We start from the raw sequence: 17,952 nt of genomic DNA on the forward strand, positions 1-17,952 counted from the left end.
CAATGAAAATTGATTACATCTGATCACACCTGATGCACTCATTTCTTGAGGCTCTGAAATGTCAGGAAAGTAAAAATACCCCCCAAATTACCCCTTTTTGAAAAGTAGACAGTCCAAGGTATTTAGTAAGAGGCATGGTGAGTTTTTTGTAGTTGTAATTTTTTCCCACAATTCTTGGGGAAATGAAGATTTTTTTTCACAAAATTGTCATAATAAGTTATTTCTCACACACAGCATGTGCATACTTCCAATTACACCCCAAAATACATTCTGCTACTCCTCCTGAGTATGGCAATACCACATGTGTGGGACTTTTACACAAGCTGGCCACACAGAGAGGTCCAACATGCAAGGAGCACCGTCAGGTATTCTAGGAGCATAAATTACACCTCTAACTTACTAACAACCTATTACATTTGTGAAGGCCCTGGAGCACCAGGACAGTGGAATTACCCACAAAATGACCCCATTTTGGAAATCAAACACCTCAACGTGTATTCTATGAGGCATGGGCTGCAAATAGGTACTCTGATGGGCTGGAGACAGGTACTCCTTTACTCCGATAGGCTGGTGACAGGTACTCGGGTACTCAGATGGACTGTGACAGGTACTCGGGTACTCAGATGGACTGTGCCAGGTACTCAGATGGACTTTGTCAGGTACTCGGGTACTCAGATGGGCTACGACAGGTACTCGGGTTCTCAGATGGGCTGTGTCGGGTACGCGGGTACTCAGATGGGCTGTGCCAGGTGCTCGGGTACTCGGATGGTCTGTTCCAGGTGCTCGGGTACTCGGATGGGCTGTGCCGGGTACTCGGATGGGCTGTGCCGGGTACTCGGATGGGCTGTGCCGGGTACTCGGATGGGCTGTGCCGGGTACTCGGATGGGCTGTGCCGGGTACTCGGATGGGCTGTGCCGGGTACTCGGATGGGCTGTGCCGGGTACTCGGATGGGCTGTGCCGGGTACTCGGATGGGCTGTGCCGGGTACTCGGATGGGCTGTGCCGGGTACTCGGATGGGCTGTGCCGGGTACTCGGATGGGCTGTGCCGGGTACTCGGATGGGCTGTGCCGGGTACTCGGATGGGCTGTGCCGGGTACTCGGATGGGCTGTGCTGGGTACTCGGATGGGCTGTGCCGGGTACTCGGATGGGCTGTGCCGGGTACTCGGATGGGCTGTGCCAGGTACTCGGATGGGCTGTGCCAGGTACTCGGGTACTCGGATGGGCTGTGCCAGGTACTCGGGTACTCGGATGGGCTGTGCCAGGTACTCGGGTACTCGGATGGGCTGTGCCAGGTACTCGGGTACTCGGATGGGCTGTGCCAGGTACTCGGGTACTCGGATGGGCTGTGCCAGGTACTCGGGTACTCGGATGGGCTGTGCCAGGTACTCGGGTACTCAGATGGGCTGTGCCAGGTACTCGGGTACTCGGATGGGCTGTGCCGGATACTCGGGTACTCGGATGGACTGCGACGGATACTCGGGTACTCGAATGGACTGCGACGGGTACTCGGATGGACTGCGACGGGTACTCGGATGGACGGGTACTCGGGTACTCGGATGGACGGGTACTCGGATGGACTGGTACTCGGGTACTCGGATGGACTGGTACTCGGGTACTCGGATGGACTGGTACTCGGGTACTCGGATGGACGGGTACTCGGATGGACGGGTACTCGGATGGACGGGTACTCGGATGGACGGGTACTCGGATGGACGGGTACTCGGATGGACGGGTACTCGGATGGACGGGTACTCGGATGGACGGGTACTCGGATGGACTGGTACTCGGATGGACTGGTACTCGGATGGACTGGTACTCGGATGGACTGGTACTCGGGTACTCGGATGGACGGGTACTCGGGTACTCGGATGGACGGGTACTCGGGTACTCGGATGGACGGGTACTCGGATGGACTGGTACTCGGATGGGCTGTGCCAGGTACTCGGATGGGCTGTGCCAGGTACTCGGATGGGCTGTGCCAGGTACTCGGATGGGCTGTGCCAGGTACTCGGATGGGCTGTGCCAGGTACTCGGATGGGCTGTGCCAGGTACTCGGATGGACTGGGACTGGTACTCGGATGGACTGGGACTGGTACTCGGATGGACTGGGACTGGTACTCGGTACTCAGATGGACTGTGACAGGTGATGACAGGTACTTTGATGGCTGGTGACAGGTCCGCTTTATTATGGGGGGTAATCAGTTTGTGTTGGTGTTCAATAAGTGGTAACGAGTTCGTTGTGTGAGGAGGAGAACCCGGTAACATCTCGTCACCGCGGTTTGTTGACATTATGTGACTGGCTGTGATTGGACACAACCGCTCACGTGGTAAAGGGCCAATTTCATTGGCTTTTTATTGGGGTTGGGCTGTTTCAAGGTGACAAGCCCAGTCCCCGATCGCTGCTCTGCACGCGCCCTAGGGGCGTGCACGAGCGCCGTACATGTGACCGGCTGTGATTGGACACAGCCAGTCACGTGGATCGGGGATGCGGATCACTCTGATTGGGGATCGGCTGTGTCCGAGGGACAAATCTCATCCACGATCGCCGCACTGCGGGCTCATGGGGCCCACAGGAGTGGCGAGATACTGAGGACGTCATATGACGCCCAACCAGGATGGGAGGTGCCATCTGTGGACGTCATTTGACAATGGCCCGGTATTGAAGTGGTTAACCTCTTCTCAAGAGGGAATAAATTCAGATCCTCTAATTATTCCTCCATAGCTGAGCTCCTCCATGGATCATCAGTTTGGTTGCCCTTCTCTGCACTTTCTCCAGTCCCCCAATATCCTTTTTGTGAACTGGTTCCCAAAACAACTGCATATTCCAGATTAGGTCTTACTAATGCTTTGTACAGGGCCAAAATTATATCTTTCTTTCTGGAGTACATACCTCTTAATACAAGAGAGAATTTAGCTTGCTTTGGAAACCGCAGCTTGGCATTGCATGCTATTATTAAGCTTCTGATCCACCAGAACACCCCAATCCTTCTCCGGTTTACATACAGCAGGGGGCGTCAGTCTGAGATGCGATGAGGAGGCAGAGTGCTAACAGGGAAGGTAGTGTGCTGTAGATACAATTTAAGCCTTAGTCATTGCAATACTTTGTCACACCGTATTTGCGCAGCGGTCTTAAAGGCGCAATTCATTTGGAAAAAAATACTTTTTTTGACTTAAAAAAAAATAAGACAACAGTAAAGTTAGCCCAATTTTCTTTTTTGATAATGTTATGCCTAGTAAATTGATAACCAACATGTCATTCATCAAAATTGCGCACGCTCGTGGAATGGTGACAAACTTTGACCCTTAAAAATCTCCATAGGCAACGTTTAAAATTTTCTATAGGTTACCAGTTTTGAGTTAGAGGAGGTCTAGTGCTATCATTATTGCTCTCGCTTTAACGATCGCCGATATGGCACGTGTGGTTTGAACACTGTTTTCATATGCGGCATTACTTGCGTGTGCGTTCGCTTCTGTGCGCGAGCTCGGCGGGACGGGGCTCTTAAAATTATTTTTTTTTTTTTTTTTTTTTACACTGTCCTTTTTAAAAAATATATATAATTTGGGTCACTTTTATTTCTATTACAAGGAATGTAATAGAAAAAAAGCATGACAAGACCTCTTAAATGTGAGATCTGGGGTCAAAAAGACCTCAGATCTCACATTTACACAAATGCAATAAAAAAAATCCCCTTTAAGACCATTGGGCGGAAGGGACGTTTGACGTCGCTCTTAGGAACAAAAAACACAGAGGAAAAATGGGTATGCATAAAGAGCATATTAAATTAGGGCATTAGCCCAAATACATTTAAAAGCGCTAATGAAAGTCCTGGGTGGCTAAACTCCAACGTAAAAATGCATATAAAAGCAAGGGAGAAGGCCTTCAAAAAATACAAGGCTGAGGGATCATCAGCATTCCAACGTTACAAACAATGCAATAAGAACCGTAAGGCTGCAATCAGGGCGGCTAAGATGGAACATAAAGACAAGACACAATCACAAGACCCTGGTCAGACCACACATGGAGTGTTCTGTCCAGTTCTGGGCACCAGTCCTCAGAAAGGAATGTGCTGGAACTGGAGAGAGCCCAAAGAAGGGCAGCAAAACTAATAAAGGGACTGGAGGACCTTAGTTATGAGGAAAGGTTACGAGCACTGAAACATTCTCTGGAAAGGAGACGCTTGCGAGGGGCTATGATTTCAATGTACAAATACCATACTGGCAACCCCACAAAAGGGATAAAACTTTTCTGCAAAAGGGGCTTTAAAAAGACACACGGCCATTCACTAAAATTAGAAGAAAGGCGGTTTAACCTTAAACTGTGTAGAGGGTTATTTACTGTAAGAGTGGTTAGGATGTGGAATTCTCTTCCACAGGCAGTGGTTTCAGCGGGGAGCATTAATAATTAAAAAAAAAACAGATTAGATAAGCACCTGAACGACAACAACATACAGGAATATACAATGTAATACTGACATAAAATCACGCACATATGTTGGACTTGTTTTTTCAACCTCGCCTACTATGTAACTATATGAATTATAGAAATGCTGGATTAAGATCGCGTGGGGGGGTCGAATCAAGATTGCTATCTTTTTTAACGATTAATCGCGCAGATCTAGTGCATCTCTTGTCTCTCGGTCATCGGCTAACACAGTTATTTATAATAGGGCATATTATACTCTGCATTTTATAGTTTAGGTTTACATCAAGGCTTGCTGCAGTAGGTGCAGTCAACCTCATGGAGTCTTATCATACCCTTTGTTATGACCGGTTCTTCACTAAGTGTAGATCCCTTGACATGCATCTGCGAAACTTTTGACTTCTCTTCATCTTTAGATGAGTAAAAATCCCTGGTGGTTTCCACTTTTTGCTGCTAGTAGAATGCTTGTAGTTAAATGGATTTCAGCTTCTCCCCTTATGATTGCAGAATGGCTACAGGAATTGAACAGGTGTACCGCATAAGGAAAGCAATCATATTTTTTACGCAATGCTACGTTTAAATTGGTCCACAATTGGAAGTGCTAGTTGGCTGTATCAAAGCTGCACTGGATAAAATTGGTTGCAGGAAAGAAAATCGCTTAGTCTATGGCCGGCCTAAAAGCTTGGTCTGTTGAACATGCTTTTAAGAAAAGTCTTCTACACATACCTTTTGATGGTAAATACCACTCTGGGGAATCCCTTGATAAATACATTGTGGTAGTACCCCGGAGGTACTACCACGATAAATTTATCAAGGGATTCCCCAGAGTCTCAAAAAGTCTCCTAGTGCTTCTATCTCTACTCAAAGGAAAGGATCTTTCTGTTCTCCCTAGGCCAGTGATTGTAAAGACTTTCTGTTCTTTTTAGAGAAAAAAAAAAAAAACATGTTATACTTGGGGTTGCCACTGCCACCTTTTCTTCAAGTCAAACCTGTACACTTTAGCAGTGCACAGCAATTTCTTTGTTTTGTTTTTGTTTTTATAGTATTAACTTTACATACATTTTGCAATTAAATAACATTTCTAATCATATGAAATTAATCACAAGAGTCCCCCTTTACATCAGAGTCCACAGAATTCCCCTTTTACATCTGAACTTGCAAAGTTTCCATACACTGTAAGGGGGGATTCTGCAGACTCTGATGTAAGGGAGAACTCTGGGGACTCTAACATAAGGGATGCTCTGGGAACCCTGATTTAAGGGGGGACACTGAGAACTCTGTACGGAGAGGACTCTGATGTAAGGAGGAACACTGTGGCCTCTGGTGTAAAGGGGAACTCTGATGCAATAAGTGCTCTGAGAACCCTGATTTACCTTTGTGTACTCACTCAGAGACAGCAGAGAGAAGAGGGGAGACTTCAGTCACAGACAGGGATGGATGGTGAGCTCATTCACCCCTTAGCAGTCAGCACCCCTATCCAGATGTATCTGAGGCTACTGGACTTCAAATTTCGCACCCCCACTTCAATTTTCTGAGCCACAGCTTCAGGGATTGGAGTGTGGGCAGACATAGAGGGGTAGGGGCTGGTGTAAGAGGTGCAGATCGAGCCCTCTCTCCTCTCCCGGGCAGTGTGTGTCATACACACTCTTGGCTTACACAACTGCAGCCAGCAACCCTGCTGGGAAGCCAAAGTCTGGTCTGAAAAATGTGTCCGGGTTTCAGGCAGTCTGAAACCTGGACGCATGATTCCAAACATGAACTGTCACGGTGAATCTCGGACAGGTGGCAGCCCTAGTTATACTTGCCTGCCCTGTGTAGTGGTTTTGCACAGTGCAGCCCAGATCCTCCTCTTCTCGGGTCCCTCTTCTGCTCTCCTGGCCTGTCGAGTGCCCCCGCAGCAAGCAGCTTGCTATGGAGGCACCCGAGCTGGGTCACAGCTCCCTGTGTTCATTCAGACACGGAGCACCGGTTCGGCCCCCTCCCTCTCCTGATTGGCTAACTGACTTTGACAGCAGCGGGAGCCAGTGGCGCTGCTGCTGCGTCTCAGCCAAACAGGAGGAGAGTCCCAAAACGGCCGAGGCAATAGTGGACATTGCTAGAGAGAGAAGGGGCTCAGGTAAGTATTAGGTGGTGCTATGGTGGCTCCTGCACCGAGAAAGTTTTTTATCTTCATGTATAGAATGCATTAAGATAAAAAAACCTCCTGAGTTTACAAACACTTTAATTTGTTAACCCTGCATTTCACAATCATGATATGTGCCTGCTGTACCATGTACTTGTATGAGAACATTTTCTGCTCTTTGCATTGTTTCCTTTGTGTTATTCCTGGCGTTTCTGCTTTCCTATTAAAAACTTAATTTTGGGTATCTGTTTACTCGGCGTAAAACATCATCTTTTACATTATACAAAACATTGGGAGAATAAATATATATATATATATATATATATATATATATATATATATATAGTGTGTGTGTGTAGGTGCTGAAATGAATCGATGCATCGCGATTCGGGTGTCCCCGATGCGGCATCGATGCATAAGGACCGGAAAATCGATTGCGGGTGACGTCATGGCGACTAGCCCCGCCCCTCCCGGGAAAGCACTCGGAGCGTATTTTTAAAATGACTTTCTTTTAATAAATTCTGTGTAATGGATGATGTGCCCCGCTGTACTGTATGTGCTTTTTAAAAAACTGTCACTTCACCTCTCCGCTCTCCTGAGTTCGACGTCAATGGGGAATTCTCAGTCCCGCCCGCCTCTCTTCTGATAGTTATAGTCAGTGGGCGGGGCTGAGAATTCCCCGCTGACCTCAGGACTCAGACGTGAGACGAGAGCGGAGAGGGACGGGACGGGAGTCACATGAGCAGGATATATTGTACTACAGTGAAATTCGGTATGAAGTGACATAGTTTTTTAAAAAGCACACACAGTACAGCGGGGCACATCATCCATTGTAACACAGAATTTATTAAAAGAAAGTCATTTTAACAACAGTAACCTTACACCTCCCGCTCCGTGCTGACCGGTCCCTGGCTATCCTGTGCACATTCCACTGTTAACTCCTAGTGTGCTGGAAGGTGCAAACAGGAATGCCAAGGAACTGTCAGCACCAGTGGTGGCCCGTGCATTGTTGGGGGGGGGGAGTTAGTGATGGCTTCATTTAATGGGCACAGGTGGCTGCGTTTGACGGGGGAGGTTCAGTATTTTTTAGTTTGTTTGCGCACCAGCTGCCACTGGTCAGCACAGAGTCAGTACAGGGAAGTTCTCAGGGCTGTTTGTCATCTATGGATTGTAATCCCTTCTGACCTCCCAGCAGCAGTGTGTGTGAATGCCTGTACCCTCAAGTGCACCTGATTACTGCACTTTTTAAGGGAGAGAGGTTATTTTTAATTCAAAGCGGAGTTTCAGTCAATTTTTTGTTTATTAAAAGTCAGCAGCTACAAAAAAAGTGTATCTTCTGACTTTTAATAAAAAGACACTCACCTGTCCCACAATCCAGCGACGTGGCCACCCAAACTCTCCATTCTCTCCCCTGTCTGTCCACAGCGTTGGCAATACTACTGTGGGCATCCGGCTGTGACAGCTCGCAGCTTCACAGCCGGGTGCGCATGACTCACTGCGCTTTCCTGCATAGCCGGGCAATCTTTTGGGAACTGTGATGTGTCCTAGAAGATTACAGGGTGGAGGGGCTGCCTAGGTGGCCCAAGTGGAAGTGGGAGCTCGTCGGTAATCGTGATGCATCGTGGTATCGAATCGTTGACCAGATAATCAGGATCGAATCGTGAGACCAGTGAAGATGCGCACTCCTAATATATATATATTAATATAATATTTTAATTTTTTATTATATATTAACCACTAAACGACCAGCCGGTACTTTGACGTGGAATACCGTTGTTATGGCAGCACATGGCTTTCAGATAAAAGTGGTGCATTCGCTGCTAGATCACTTTTATCAGCAGCGGGAAAGGTGCACCCTCCTGTGAGACTGGATGCGAGTGAGGGAAAGATGGCCCCTACTCGGCTCCATAACATTGGATGACGGAATCGATGTCAAACTTCACTTCTGGCCAGTGCTCTTAAGGCTCGATTCACACCTATGCATGTTGCTTTTGAGCGTTTTTGGAGGTTTTTTTTTCATGCTTGCCGCGTTTTTGAGCCGCGTTTTTGCCGCGATTTGCGTTTTGCGTTTTTTTTTTTTTTCATTTTTTTTTACAGTCTTAAAAAAAAATTACAAAAAAAAAAAAAAAAACGCCAAAAACGCATCAAAAACGCTTCAAAAACGCAGCACTTGCGTTTTTGATGCTTGTCCATTGAAAACCATTACATGCAAAACGCTGCTTTTTGCATGAAAAAAAGTCCCCGACCCTTTCCAAAAACGCTTAGATACAAAAAAGCATTGATGTGAACATGTTCCATAGGAACCCATGTTAAAAAATTCCCGTGCATTTCTGCAAAATGCATCAAAAAACGCGCTAGTGTGAATGGGGCCTAAGGGGTAATTTTTTAGTCTAAATGTGAGATCTCAGGTCTTCTGGACCCCAGATCTCACATTAAAGAGGTTCTGTCATGCTTTTTTTCTATTACAAGGGAAATTTTTTTTTAGAAGATAGTGTAAAAAAAAAAAAAAAGTCAAACAAAATTTTTTTTTTAACCACTTGCCAACCAGCCACCGCAGTTGTACTGAGGCAGAATGGCACGTCTGGGCGAAACAACCTTATGTAACATCGCTTCGCCCTGTAGCCACTAGCTTGCCCCCCCCAAGCCGATGCGAGTGCCCGACGGTCACAATCACCGCTGAGCTTCCACGATCGCCGCTGATACACGGAGAACCGGGATCTGTGTGTGTTAACACACGGTTTCCAGTTCTCTGAGGGGAGAACAGACAAGATCGTCTGTTCATACAGAGTATTAATGGCGATCTGTCATCTCCCCTGCACAGTCCCTTCCCCCCCTTGAGTTAGAACACATACTAGGCAACACATTAACCCTTTGATCGCCCCCTAGTGTTAACCCCTTCACTGCTAGTGACATTTTTACAGTAATCCAATGGTCCCAAAAATGTGTCAAAATTGTCCGATGTGTCCGCCATAATGTCGCAGTCCCAATAAAAATCGCAGATGGCCATTACTAGTAAAAAAAAAATATTAATAAAAATGCCATAAAACTATCCCCTATTTTGTAAACGCATAACTTTTGCGCAAACCAATCAATATACACTTATTGCAATTTTTCTTTCTTTTTTTTCCAAAAATATGTAGAAAAATACATATCGGCCTAAACTGAGGAAGAAAATTGTTTTTTTTTTTATATATATATTTTTGGGGGATTTATTATAGCAAAAAGTAAAAAATAATGCGTTTTTTTTTTTTTTTTTTTTCAAAATTGTCACTTTTTTTGTTTATAGCGCAAAAAAAAACGCAGAGGTGATCAAATACCACCAAAAGAAAGCTCTATTTGTGGGGGGAAAAGGGAGTCAATTTTGTTTGGGTGGAACGTCACACAACCGCGCAATTGTGAGTTAAAACGACGCAGTGCCAAATCGCTAAAAGTGCTCTGGTCAGGAAGGGGGTAAAATCTTCCGGGGCTGAAGCGGTTAAAGTGTCCCCCCTTCCTCTCTGAGCTCATGCTCAAACCACACCTGTGAGGTATCGCAGTGATTGTTAGAGCAAGAGCAATATTCTAGCACTAGACCTCCTCTGTAACTTAAGACGGATAACCTGTAGAAATATTTAAACTTTGCCAATGGAGATTTTTAAGTGCCAAAGTTTGTCGCCATTCCACAAGCAGGCGCAATTTTGAAGCATGACATGCTTGGTATCAATTTTCTCGATGTAACATCTTTCACATTATAGAAAAAAATTGGGCTAACTTTACTGTTTTATTATTTTCCCCAAAAAAAATTGCACTTATAAGACCGCTGCGCAAATACGGTGTTACATAAAGTATTTCAATGACCGCCATTTTATTCTCTAGGGTGTCTGAAAAAAATTATCTATATAATGTTTGGGGGTTCTAGGTAATTTTCTAGCAAAAGAAATGATGTTAACTTGTAAACAACAAATCTAAAAAAGAGGCTCAGTCCAGAAGTGGTTAAAGTGTATTTTTTTCAAAAAAATTTGCATTTCAAAAACCGTGTGATATAAATTGCAACGACGGCCATTTTATTCTCTAGGGTCTCTGCTACCAAAAAAAAAAAAATGTTTGGAGCTTCCAAGTAATTTTACAGCAAAAAAATACTGATATTACTTGTAAACAACAAATGTCAGAAAAGGGCCTGGTCCTTAAGTGGTTAACCACTTCCTACCCAAGGTACGTACCTGTACGTCCTTGGGTTTCAGTGGCTCTACCGGCATGATGCCTGCACCTACAGGCATGATGCCTGCACCTACAGGCATCATCCCAGTATTATTCTTTTCAGCCAGCGATTCTCTTTCAGACAGCTAATTAGCCACTTGATCACTTCTGCAGGTGGTAGAAGGGGGTCCCATCCTCCTCCCGCCTCCGCCTCTTTTGGGCTCTCCTGTCCCATCCCGGCGGCTGGCAGAGATGGCTGTCCTGAAGAGAGAGCGGAACTGACGTTCCCCTCTTTCTGTAACCCTGGAAACTGGGAGTGATGAGTAGTTTGTCACTTTCGGTTCCGCCCCTTTGTTTACCTGGCCACCAGGGATCGGGAAAGCAGCTGATCGGACCGATCTCTGTCTGATCGACTGCATATGGGGGGGGGGGGCAGAGGAGAGATTTGGGGTTAGTACAAAAAAAAAATGTAAAGCGCCCCCATCCCACCGTGCTTGCGTGCAAATGTGGACACCTATATAAACTGTGATCGCACCACACACGTGAGATATTATCGTGAACGTTCAAGCGAGAACAATTATTCTCGCACCAGACCTCCTGTGCAACTCTAAACGGGTAACCTGTAAAGGCGTTTAAAGCATCGCCTATGGAGAATTTTAAGCACTGCTGGACGCCATTCCACGGGCAGACACAATTTTAAAGCGTGATATGTTGGGTATCTATTTACTCAGCGTAACCTTATCTTTCACATTACTGAAAATAATTGGGCTAACTTTAATGTGTTTTTTTTTTTTTTTTTGAATTCATGAAAGTATGTCTTTTCCCAAATTGCGTTTGGAAAACCGCTGTACAAATACCGCGTGACATAAAATTGCAACACTCATTTTATGCTATAGTGTCTTTGCTAAATATATATATATTCATTTATATTTGGGGGTTCTATGTAATTTTCCAAAAAGTAGATTTTTACATGTAGGAGCGAAGTGTCTGAAATGGCCTGGGTACAAAGGGGTTAAACTGAATGGGTTGTATTACAAGATGATCATTTTACAATCACTTTAAGGTTAAATTATAATGGGTATTTAACCACGCTGCAAATCCCAGCAGAAATAATTTACTAATTCCTGCAGCTCTGATTGACGTCTGTGTGCGGATAGCTGCAAAGCCCATACAGTGCAATGACAGGCTGTCGGCGGCCGCAGCTATTCGCAACAGTTTTTACAGCCAGCAGTTACCTGTGGACACATTTTGTATTAGTAGATTGTTGCCACTGAGATTTACAGTGTGTGTGAGATTAAACTCCCCTGTGAATGTAGCCTTACACTTCCTTTTGTCACAAGTCTTGGCCTACCAAGTCTACCCAGAAGCCCTTTACACAGCAAAGGGTCATCCCAACTCTTCAAAGAGAGAGAGGGGTTGTTAACATCCTGGGCCTCCTAAGTTTAATCTTGTATTTCAAAGGGGTACTAAATAGTTTTTCCCCAACAAAAGAAGAGTTTCCCCGGGATGGGGTTTTTAGGCAGCAAAGTAACGGATTAAGTCAATAGTGTATGAAAAAATAGACGTATTTATTTTTACAAAAATGATATGACATGAAAGTTAAAAAAATTAGCTCCAGTGGGAAGCACTTTAAAACTTGTTGAGCTAAACATACATTTGCAGACATAAATCCATAACAACATTATACAAAAAATGTTACAATGTATGTCCAGCAAGAAAAAAAAGTAGACACCTCCCACATGGAGATCCCTTTAAAAATTACTTTTTCCTCTTCCCCAAAAGGGGTCCCAAGGCACCTCCACCGCCACAGCAGCCAAAACCGGGGCAGTAATCCAGCGATGCAACTTACGAGAGGTCACACTATCAGGCACCACCTGCTAGGTCAGAGGACCGGACGAAAGGCAGGCCACACCTGTGATAAAAATTCAGGGACAGACTAAGTGGAACCCCCATTATGTATAGAACAAATTAAAAGATTAAATAAGTAAACAATTGGCCACTAGAAGACAGGAGTCTCCAAATGTATCATGTGTAAGCAGAGAGGGCCTCAAAGCATTCAAAAGATATATATGTATGCCAAATATATAAATAAGTAAAGGAGAAGGGGAGAACCAGTTAAATAGAGTGGTTACATAAAGAGTAAAGATAATAATGAAAGCCAACTCAATCTACACCATGTGTCAAATTAGTGGTGAGATAAGTGTGAAGGAAGAAGGGAAAAAGATAGAGAAGAAAAAGAAAAATAAGAAAGGGAATGAGGAGGTGATGAACATAGCATGAATGATGTGAGAGTGAGGAAAAACTGTGCAGTGGGCCTGTGCTGTGTAAAATGAGTGATGACATGAGTGGAAAAAAATATATATATTAAATAACCAGCAGTGAGGAAGTACCCAAAATGGATCCAAGAGGTGAAAGGAAGTAGCGTGAATCCAAACATTACCTTAGAGGGTGTTAGGGAGCATATGTGACTGCACCATGTTGCCTCATATAAATAGACTGTAACTTGTGACCCAACCTGGGATTGGCCGCAAGCTGTGTCGGGCTCAATGGATCAGTATCCAATCCGAGTCGACCAGTCTGAAATAAAATGCATATAAAAGAAATATCACTGTAGGTAAATGAATAAAAATTAATTAATTTTTTAATGAACCATAGCTATATTGGGCAGAGATGGTGCAAGGACACATTGTTGAAGGGTGTACTATCAGTGCAGGAGCTGCGTGTGCTTCTAATCCACCAAACAGGAGACACTAAGAGTGGTTACTGCCACCCATATATATATACCACTTACTAGGGGCGTGTGTGCCTCATCGTAAATCCACCACAGGTGTGCACTGACGGCCGATCAGACCATCACAGGCCACCATCTGAGCAGCCTAGTGTGGCCTCCCCGGTGTTCGGGAAAAGCCGAACGGCTCCGAAATGACGTCACTCTCATCGTAATTACGTGACGCTCCCGCGTGGGGCCCCGCGCATGCGCAGTGATTGGGGAACGTCCGAGAGTGTTACGGGACGCCGCCGGCAAGGAGGAAGGATCCCTAATGTGGCACCCGCTGCCAGCCCGGGTGTCTAATTTATTGAGTTTCCGGTGTTTATTGATGTCTCATGCATACATATTACATGCGATGCCTAGATGAGGCACACACGCCCCTAGTAATATTATAGGTATATATATATGGGTGGCAGTAACCAGACACTTAGACTCTTTCTGTTTGGTGGATTAGAAGCACACGCAGCTCCTGCACTGTAAGTACACCCATCAGCAATGCGTCCTTGCACCATCTCTGCCCAATATAGCTATGGTTCATTATAAAATCAATTTTTATTAATTTACCTACAGTGATATTTCTTTTATATGCATTTTATTTTAGACTGGTCGACTCGGATTGGATACTGATCCACTGAGCCCGACACAGCTTGCGGCCAATCCCGGTTTGGGTCACAAGTTAGTCTATTTATATGGGGCAACATGGTGCAGTCACATATGCTCCCTAACACCCTCTAAGGTAATGTTTGGATTCACGCTACTTCCTTTCACCTCTTGGATCCATTTTGGGTACTTCCTCACTTGTTTTGCTCACTGCTGGTTATTTAATTTTTTTTTTTTTTTCACTCATGTCATCACATAGGCCCACTGCACAGTTTTTCCTCACTCTCACATCATTCATGCTATGTTCATCACCTCCTCACTCCCTTTCTTATTTTTCTTTTTCTTCTCTTTATCTTTTTCCCTTCCCTTCTTCCTTCACACTTATCTCACCACTAATTTGACACATGGTATAGATTGAGCTGGCTTTCATTATTATCTTGACTCTTTATGTAATCGCTCTATTAAACTGGTTCTCCCCTTCTCCTTTACTTATATATTTGGCATACATATATATCTTTTGAATGCTTTGAGGCCCTCTCTACTTATACACACATGATACATTTGGAGACTCCTGTCTCCTAGTGGCCAATTGTTTACTTATTTAATCTTTTAATTTGTTCTATACATAATGGGCGTTCCACTTAGTCTGTCTCTGAATTTTTATCACAGGTGTGGCCTGCCTTTCGTCCGGTCCTCTGACCTAGCAGGTGGTGCCTGATAGTGTGACCTCTCGTAAATTGCATCGCTGGATTACTGCCCCGGTTTTGGCTGCTGTGGCGGTGGACGTGCCTTGGGACCCCTTTTGGGGAAGAGGAAAAAGTAATTTTTAAAGGGATCTCCATGTGGGAGGCTTCTACTTTTTTTTTCTTGCTGGACATACATTATTGGGTAACACTATTACATGTATGTATTGTACATTAATTTTATCATACTTAAGTAAAACTCCTATATGTGTGTCAATATTATATATATTTTCCAGCAGACTGACCCTCTGAAGTAGACCCTTAGTGTATGGGCTGAAACGCGTCAGCTCAATTTTCATATTATCAACATTTTTTGTATAATGTTATGAATTTATGTCTGCAAATGTATGTTTAGCTCAACAAGTTTTAAAGTGCTTCCCACTGGAGCTCATTTTTTTAACTTTCATGTCATGTCATTTTTGTAAAAATAAATATGTCTATTTTTTCATACACTATTGACTTAATCCGTTACTTTGCTGCCTAAAAACCCCACCCCGGGGAAACTACTCTTTTGTTCATATTCTTAGGGGTGAGCAGCATTTTTTTCTCATCTCCTAGTGTCTTCTCTTTGCACTAAATAGTTTTTCCCTGGCCTATCCTTGCTATTCACCTTCCAATCTGCCCACTTCAGTCCAATGGAAGGTAGATAATGACCATCTTTACCAACTTCATCCTCAAGTGATGATTGTACCAGTTCCTACAGAAGATTGGTTTTAAGGTTTTTATTAAAACCTGTTTTATAGTCCCAAAACCAAGCTGGGTATCTTCCCAGTCCTGGACTTAACATCCTAAACAGATTTCTTTGTGTTCTAGAATTCTGAATGGAATCAACAAACGAGATCTGTCATTGTTTCTCAGTCAAGGGGAAATGATTCTTGCATCAGCAGACAGAAAAAAATGCCCATCTACACGTCCCCATTACAACAAAGCTTTCTGCGGTTTAATGTGAAAGGCCAGCAGTGCCATTCGTGCTAAGCTCTGCACACCGATTGGTCACAATAGTGCTTGCCCCACATCTGCCTCTTCTACGAACACAGGGCATTCATGTCAGTTCACCGTGGCATACTCATGCTGAAGGACTCCTCAGCCAGGACTTTGTCTGCTAATGTCCTAAGAATAATAGTTCTTTCAAATCTGTTTCTGGATAATCCACATTCCAAAGTGTGCTCACACCGTCTGAAGTACCTGGGTCTGATCTTGGACATGGCCTGAGCCAGAATTTTACTCATGAAAAGATTGTGTCCCTAGGGTCCAGCACTCGGATCCTTATGATAAAACTGCTGGCCTGGTGGATCTGAGCTGCCTTGGAACTGGCAAAGTCATTCCTTCATATGAATAGGAACATGCAAATGACAGATGCGAGCCTTACAGGGTTGGGCAGTGTTTGACTCCTGCAGGACAAAAAGTCCCCTATGTGATGATTTTTGGTGACAGGTTCTTTTTAATGAGACATCCGGGGTCTAAAAGACCCTGGATGTGTCCCCTGTTCTCCACTGAATGTAATGCAATGCAGAACACTGACGTCCTACACATTGCTTCCAGGTGGGCAACAAAAAGGGTAGGATAGTAGACACATGTCCCCTTAGCTCTTTTCCCCCCACCCGGCGGCACCCGCTATGCCTACAGATGGGCAAATAGAGTCAGGATACATGGCGGGGGGGTCCAGCCACCGGGAGAGTGTGTGTATGTGTAAAACCCCTTGCTGTCAGGACTGTACGACGTACTGACCTGGCAGCGAAAGGGTTAAACCCTTGTGGTTCTTGTGAACGTTTTATACTGCTATGTTGCCCACCTTTCAGTTTTTGATTATGTATATCCCATGATATACCAATACTAGTCATATACTGTATGATTGAGATAATGGGAATTTTGATTTTCCTGTAAATTCCTCATTGAGCGCAGTACAGAACACAGGTCTCCTCCTCTCTTTGTCTTGGGCACTCCTTATTGCTTGCTGAAAAAAAGCCAAGTTATAGGGTTTCATTCCAGGGGCAGCCCTAGCAGGTTTTTTTTTTTGACCTGTGTCCCATCATCTGTTCGGTTTATATATAGGCCATGTCGATTATGCTATCATACTGTTAGTTAAATCTATATAGATAGCTATATATACCTGCATACTGTGTATTGGTAAAGGCCATCGCCATTTTATTCGTTTGTCGCGTGATATGCATTTATATTATTTTTTGTGTGATAGTTGCATGCTTTTCTCAAGACCATGCTTATTTTGTTATCGTGTTGTTTTTTTCCTTCAAGGCTGCTAGAAATTGTAAGCTACAAGATCATTGGTGTGCATCAAGAGGAGGAGCTATTAGAATGTTTATCACCTGCAACAAGTCGAACATTTCGAATAGAGGCAAGTTTATGGTGCCAGCTATTTTGTATAACTGTGTTTTGGTAAAACAAGAAATGCAGCTCACATTTCCTTACTCTGAATGTCTTGTCTTTTAAATTGCTGTTTATATTCTAGTAAATTTTACTTGTCACTTATTTTGTACTGTTTTACAGGAAATTCCTTTGGACCAGGTAGATATAGACAAAGAAAATGAAATGCTAATTACTGTGGCTCATTTTCATAAGGAAGTTTTTGGCACCTTTGGAATTCCATTTTTGCTAAGAATACAACAGGTACATTTCAGTGTCCCTATTAATTGCAGCCTTGAACATTCCTATTTTCCATAGCTGTAATGAAATCTTTTCTGAGAAGTAAAAAAAAGCATACTTGTTTACGTATGGATCATTTTGCTGTGTTTGCTGGTTTCTAGTTTTGCCATAATTTGTCCATGTAACATATGTGTGGTGTGTGTGCTTGTTTTCTCAGTTGTATAAAATTGTCTATCCTAATCGTACAGTATAGGGACACAGGCAGGGTAACCATATACCCTGGGTCATAGGCTCGTACCTTCAGGTGACTTGTTTTGTCTTTTGGATTCCTAAAACTCTTCAATGATCTCCCTCGCTATCTTATATTTTCAAAATAGAAGCAGTCCAACTTGATCAGCACAGTCTCTGAAAAACCTCAGTCGTAATGTCCTAATAATAGCGCCTGCAAAACCGCCCCGAAAGTGCCGCTACTTTCATTCCAGTGTGCAAGCCCCGAGGGCTTGCACACTGGAGCGAT

At 44.2% G+C, this 17,952-nt stretch overlaps 1 protein-coding gene across 3 annotated transcripts in view; it reads left to right on the forward strand.

Annotated features, from left to right (window-relative positions):
* USP7 (ubiquitin specific peptidase 7) overlaps positions 1 to 17,952 on the forward strand; it is a 636,127-nt gene that overhangs the window by 540,857 nt on the left and 77,318 nt on the right. For all 3 annotated transcript variants that reach the window (XM_073632969.1, XM_073632970.1, XM_073632971.1), the window contains 2 exons: positions 17,088 to 17,187; positions 17,340 to 17,459. In XM_073632969.1, coding sequence (XP_073489070.1) covers positions 17,088 to 17,187; positions 17,340 to 17,459 — 220 coding nt within the window. The remainder of the gene's footprint in view (positions 1 to 17,087; positions 17,188 to 17,339; positions 17,460 to 17,952) is intronic.

This window comes from Aquarana catesbeiana, linkage group LG06 (genome assembly GCF_042186555.1).
Source record: "Aquarana catesbeiana isolate 2022-GZ linkage group LG06, ASM4218655v1, whole genome shotgun sequence".
Lineage (NCBI taxonomy): Eukaryota > Metazoa > Chordata > Amphibia > Anura > Ranidae > Aquarana > Aquarana catesbeiana.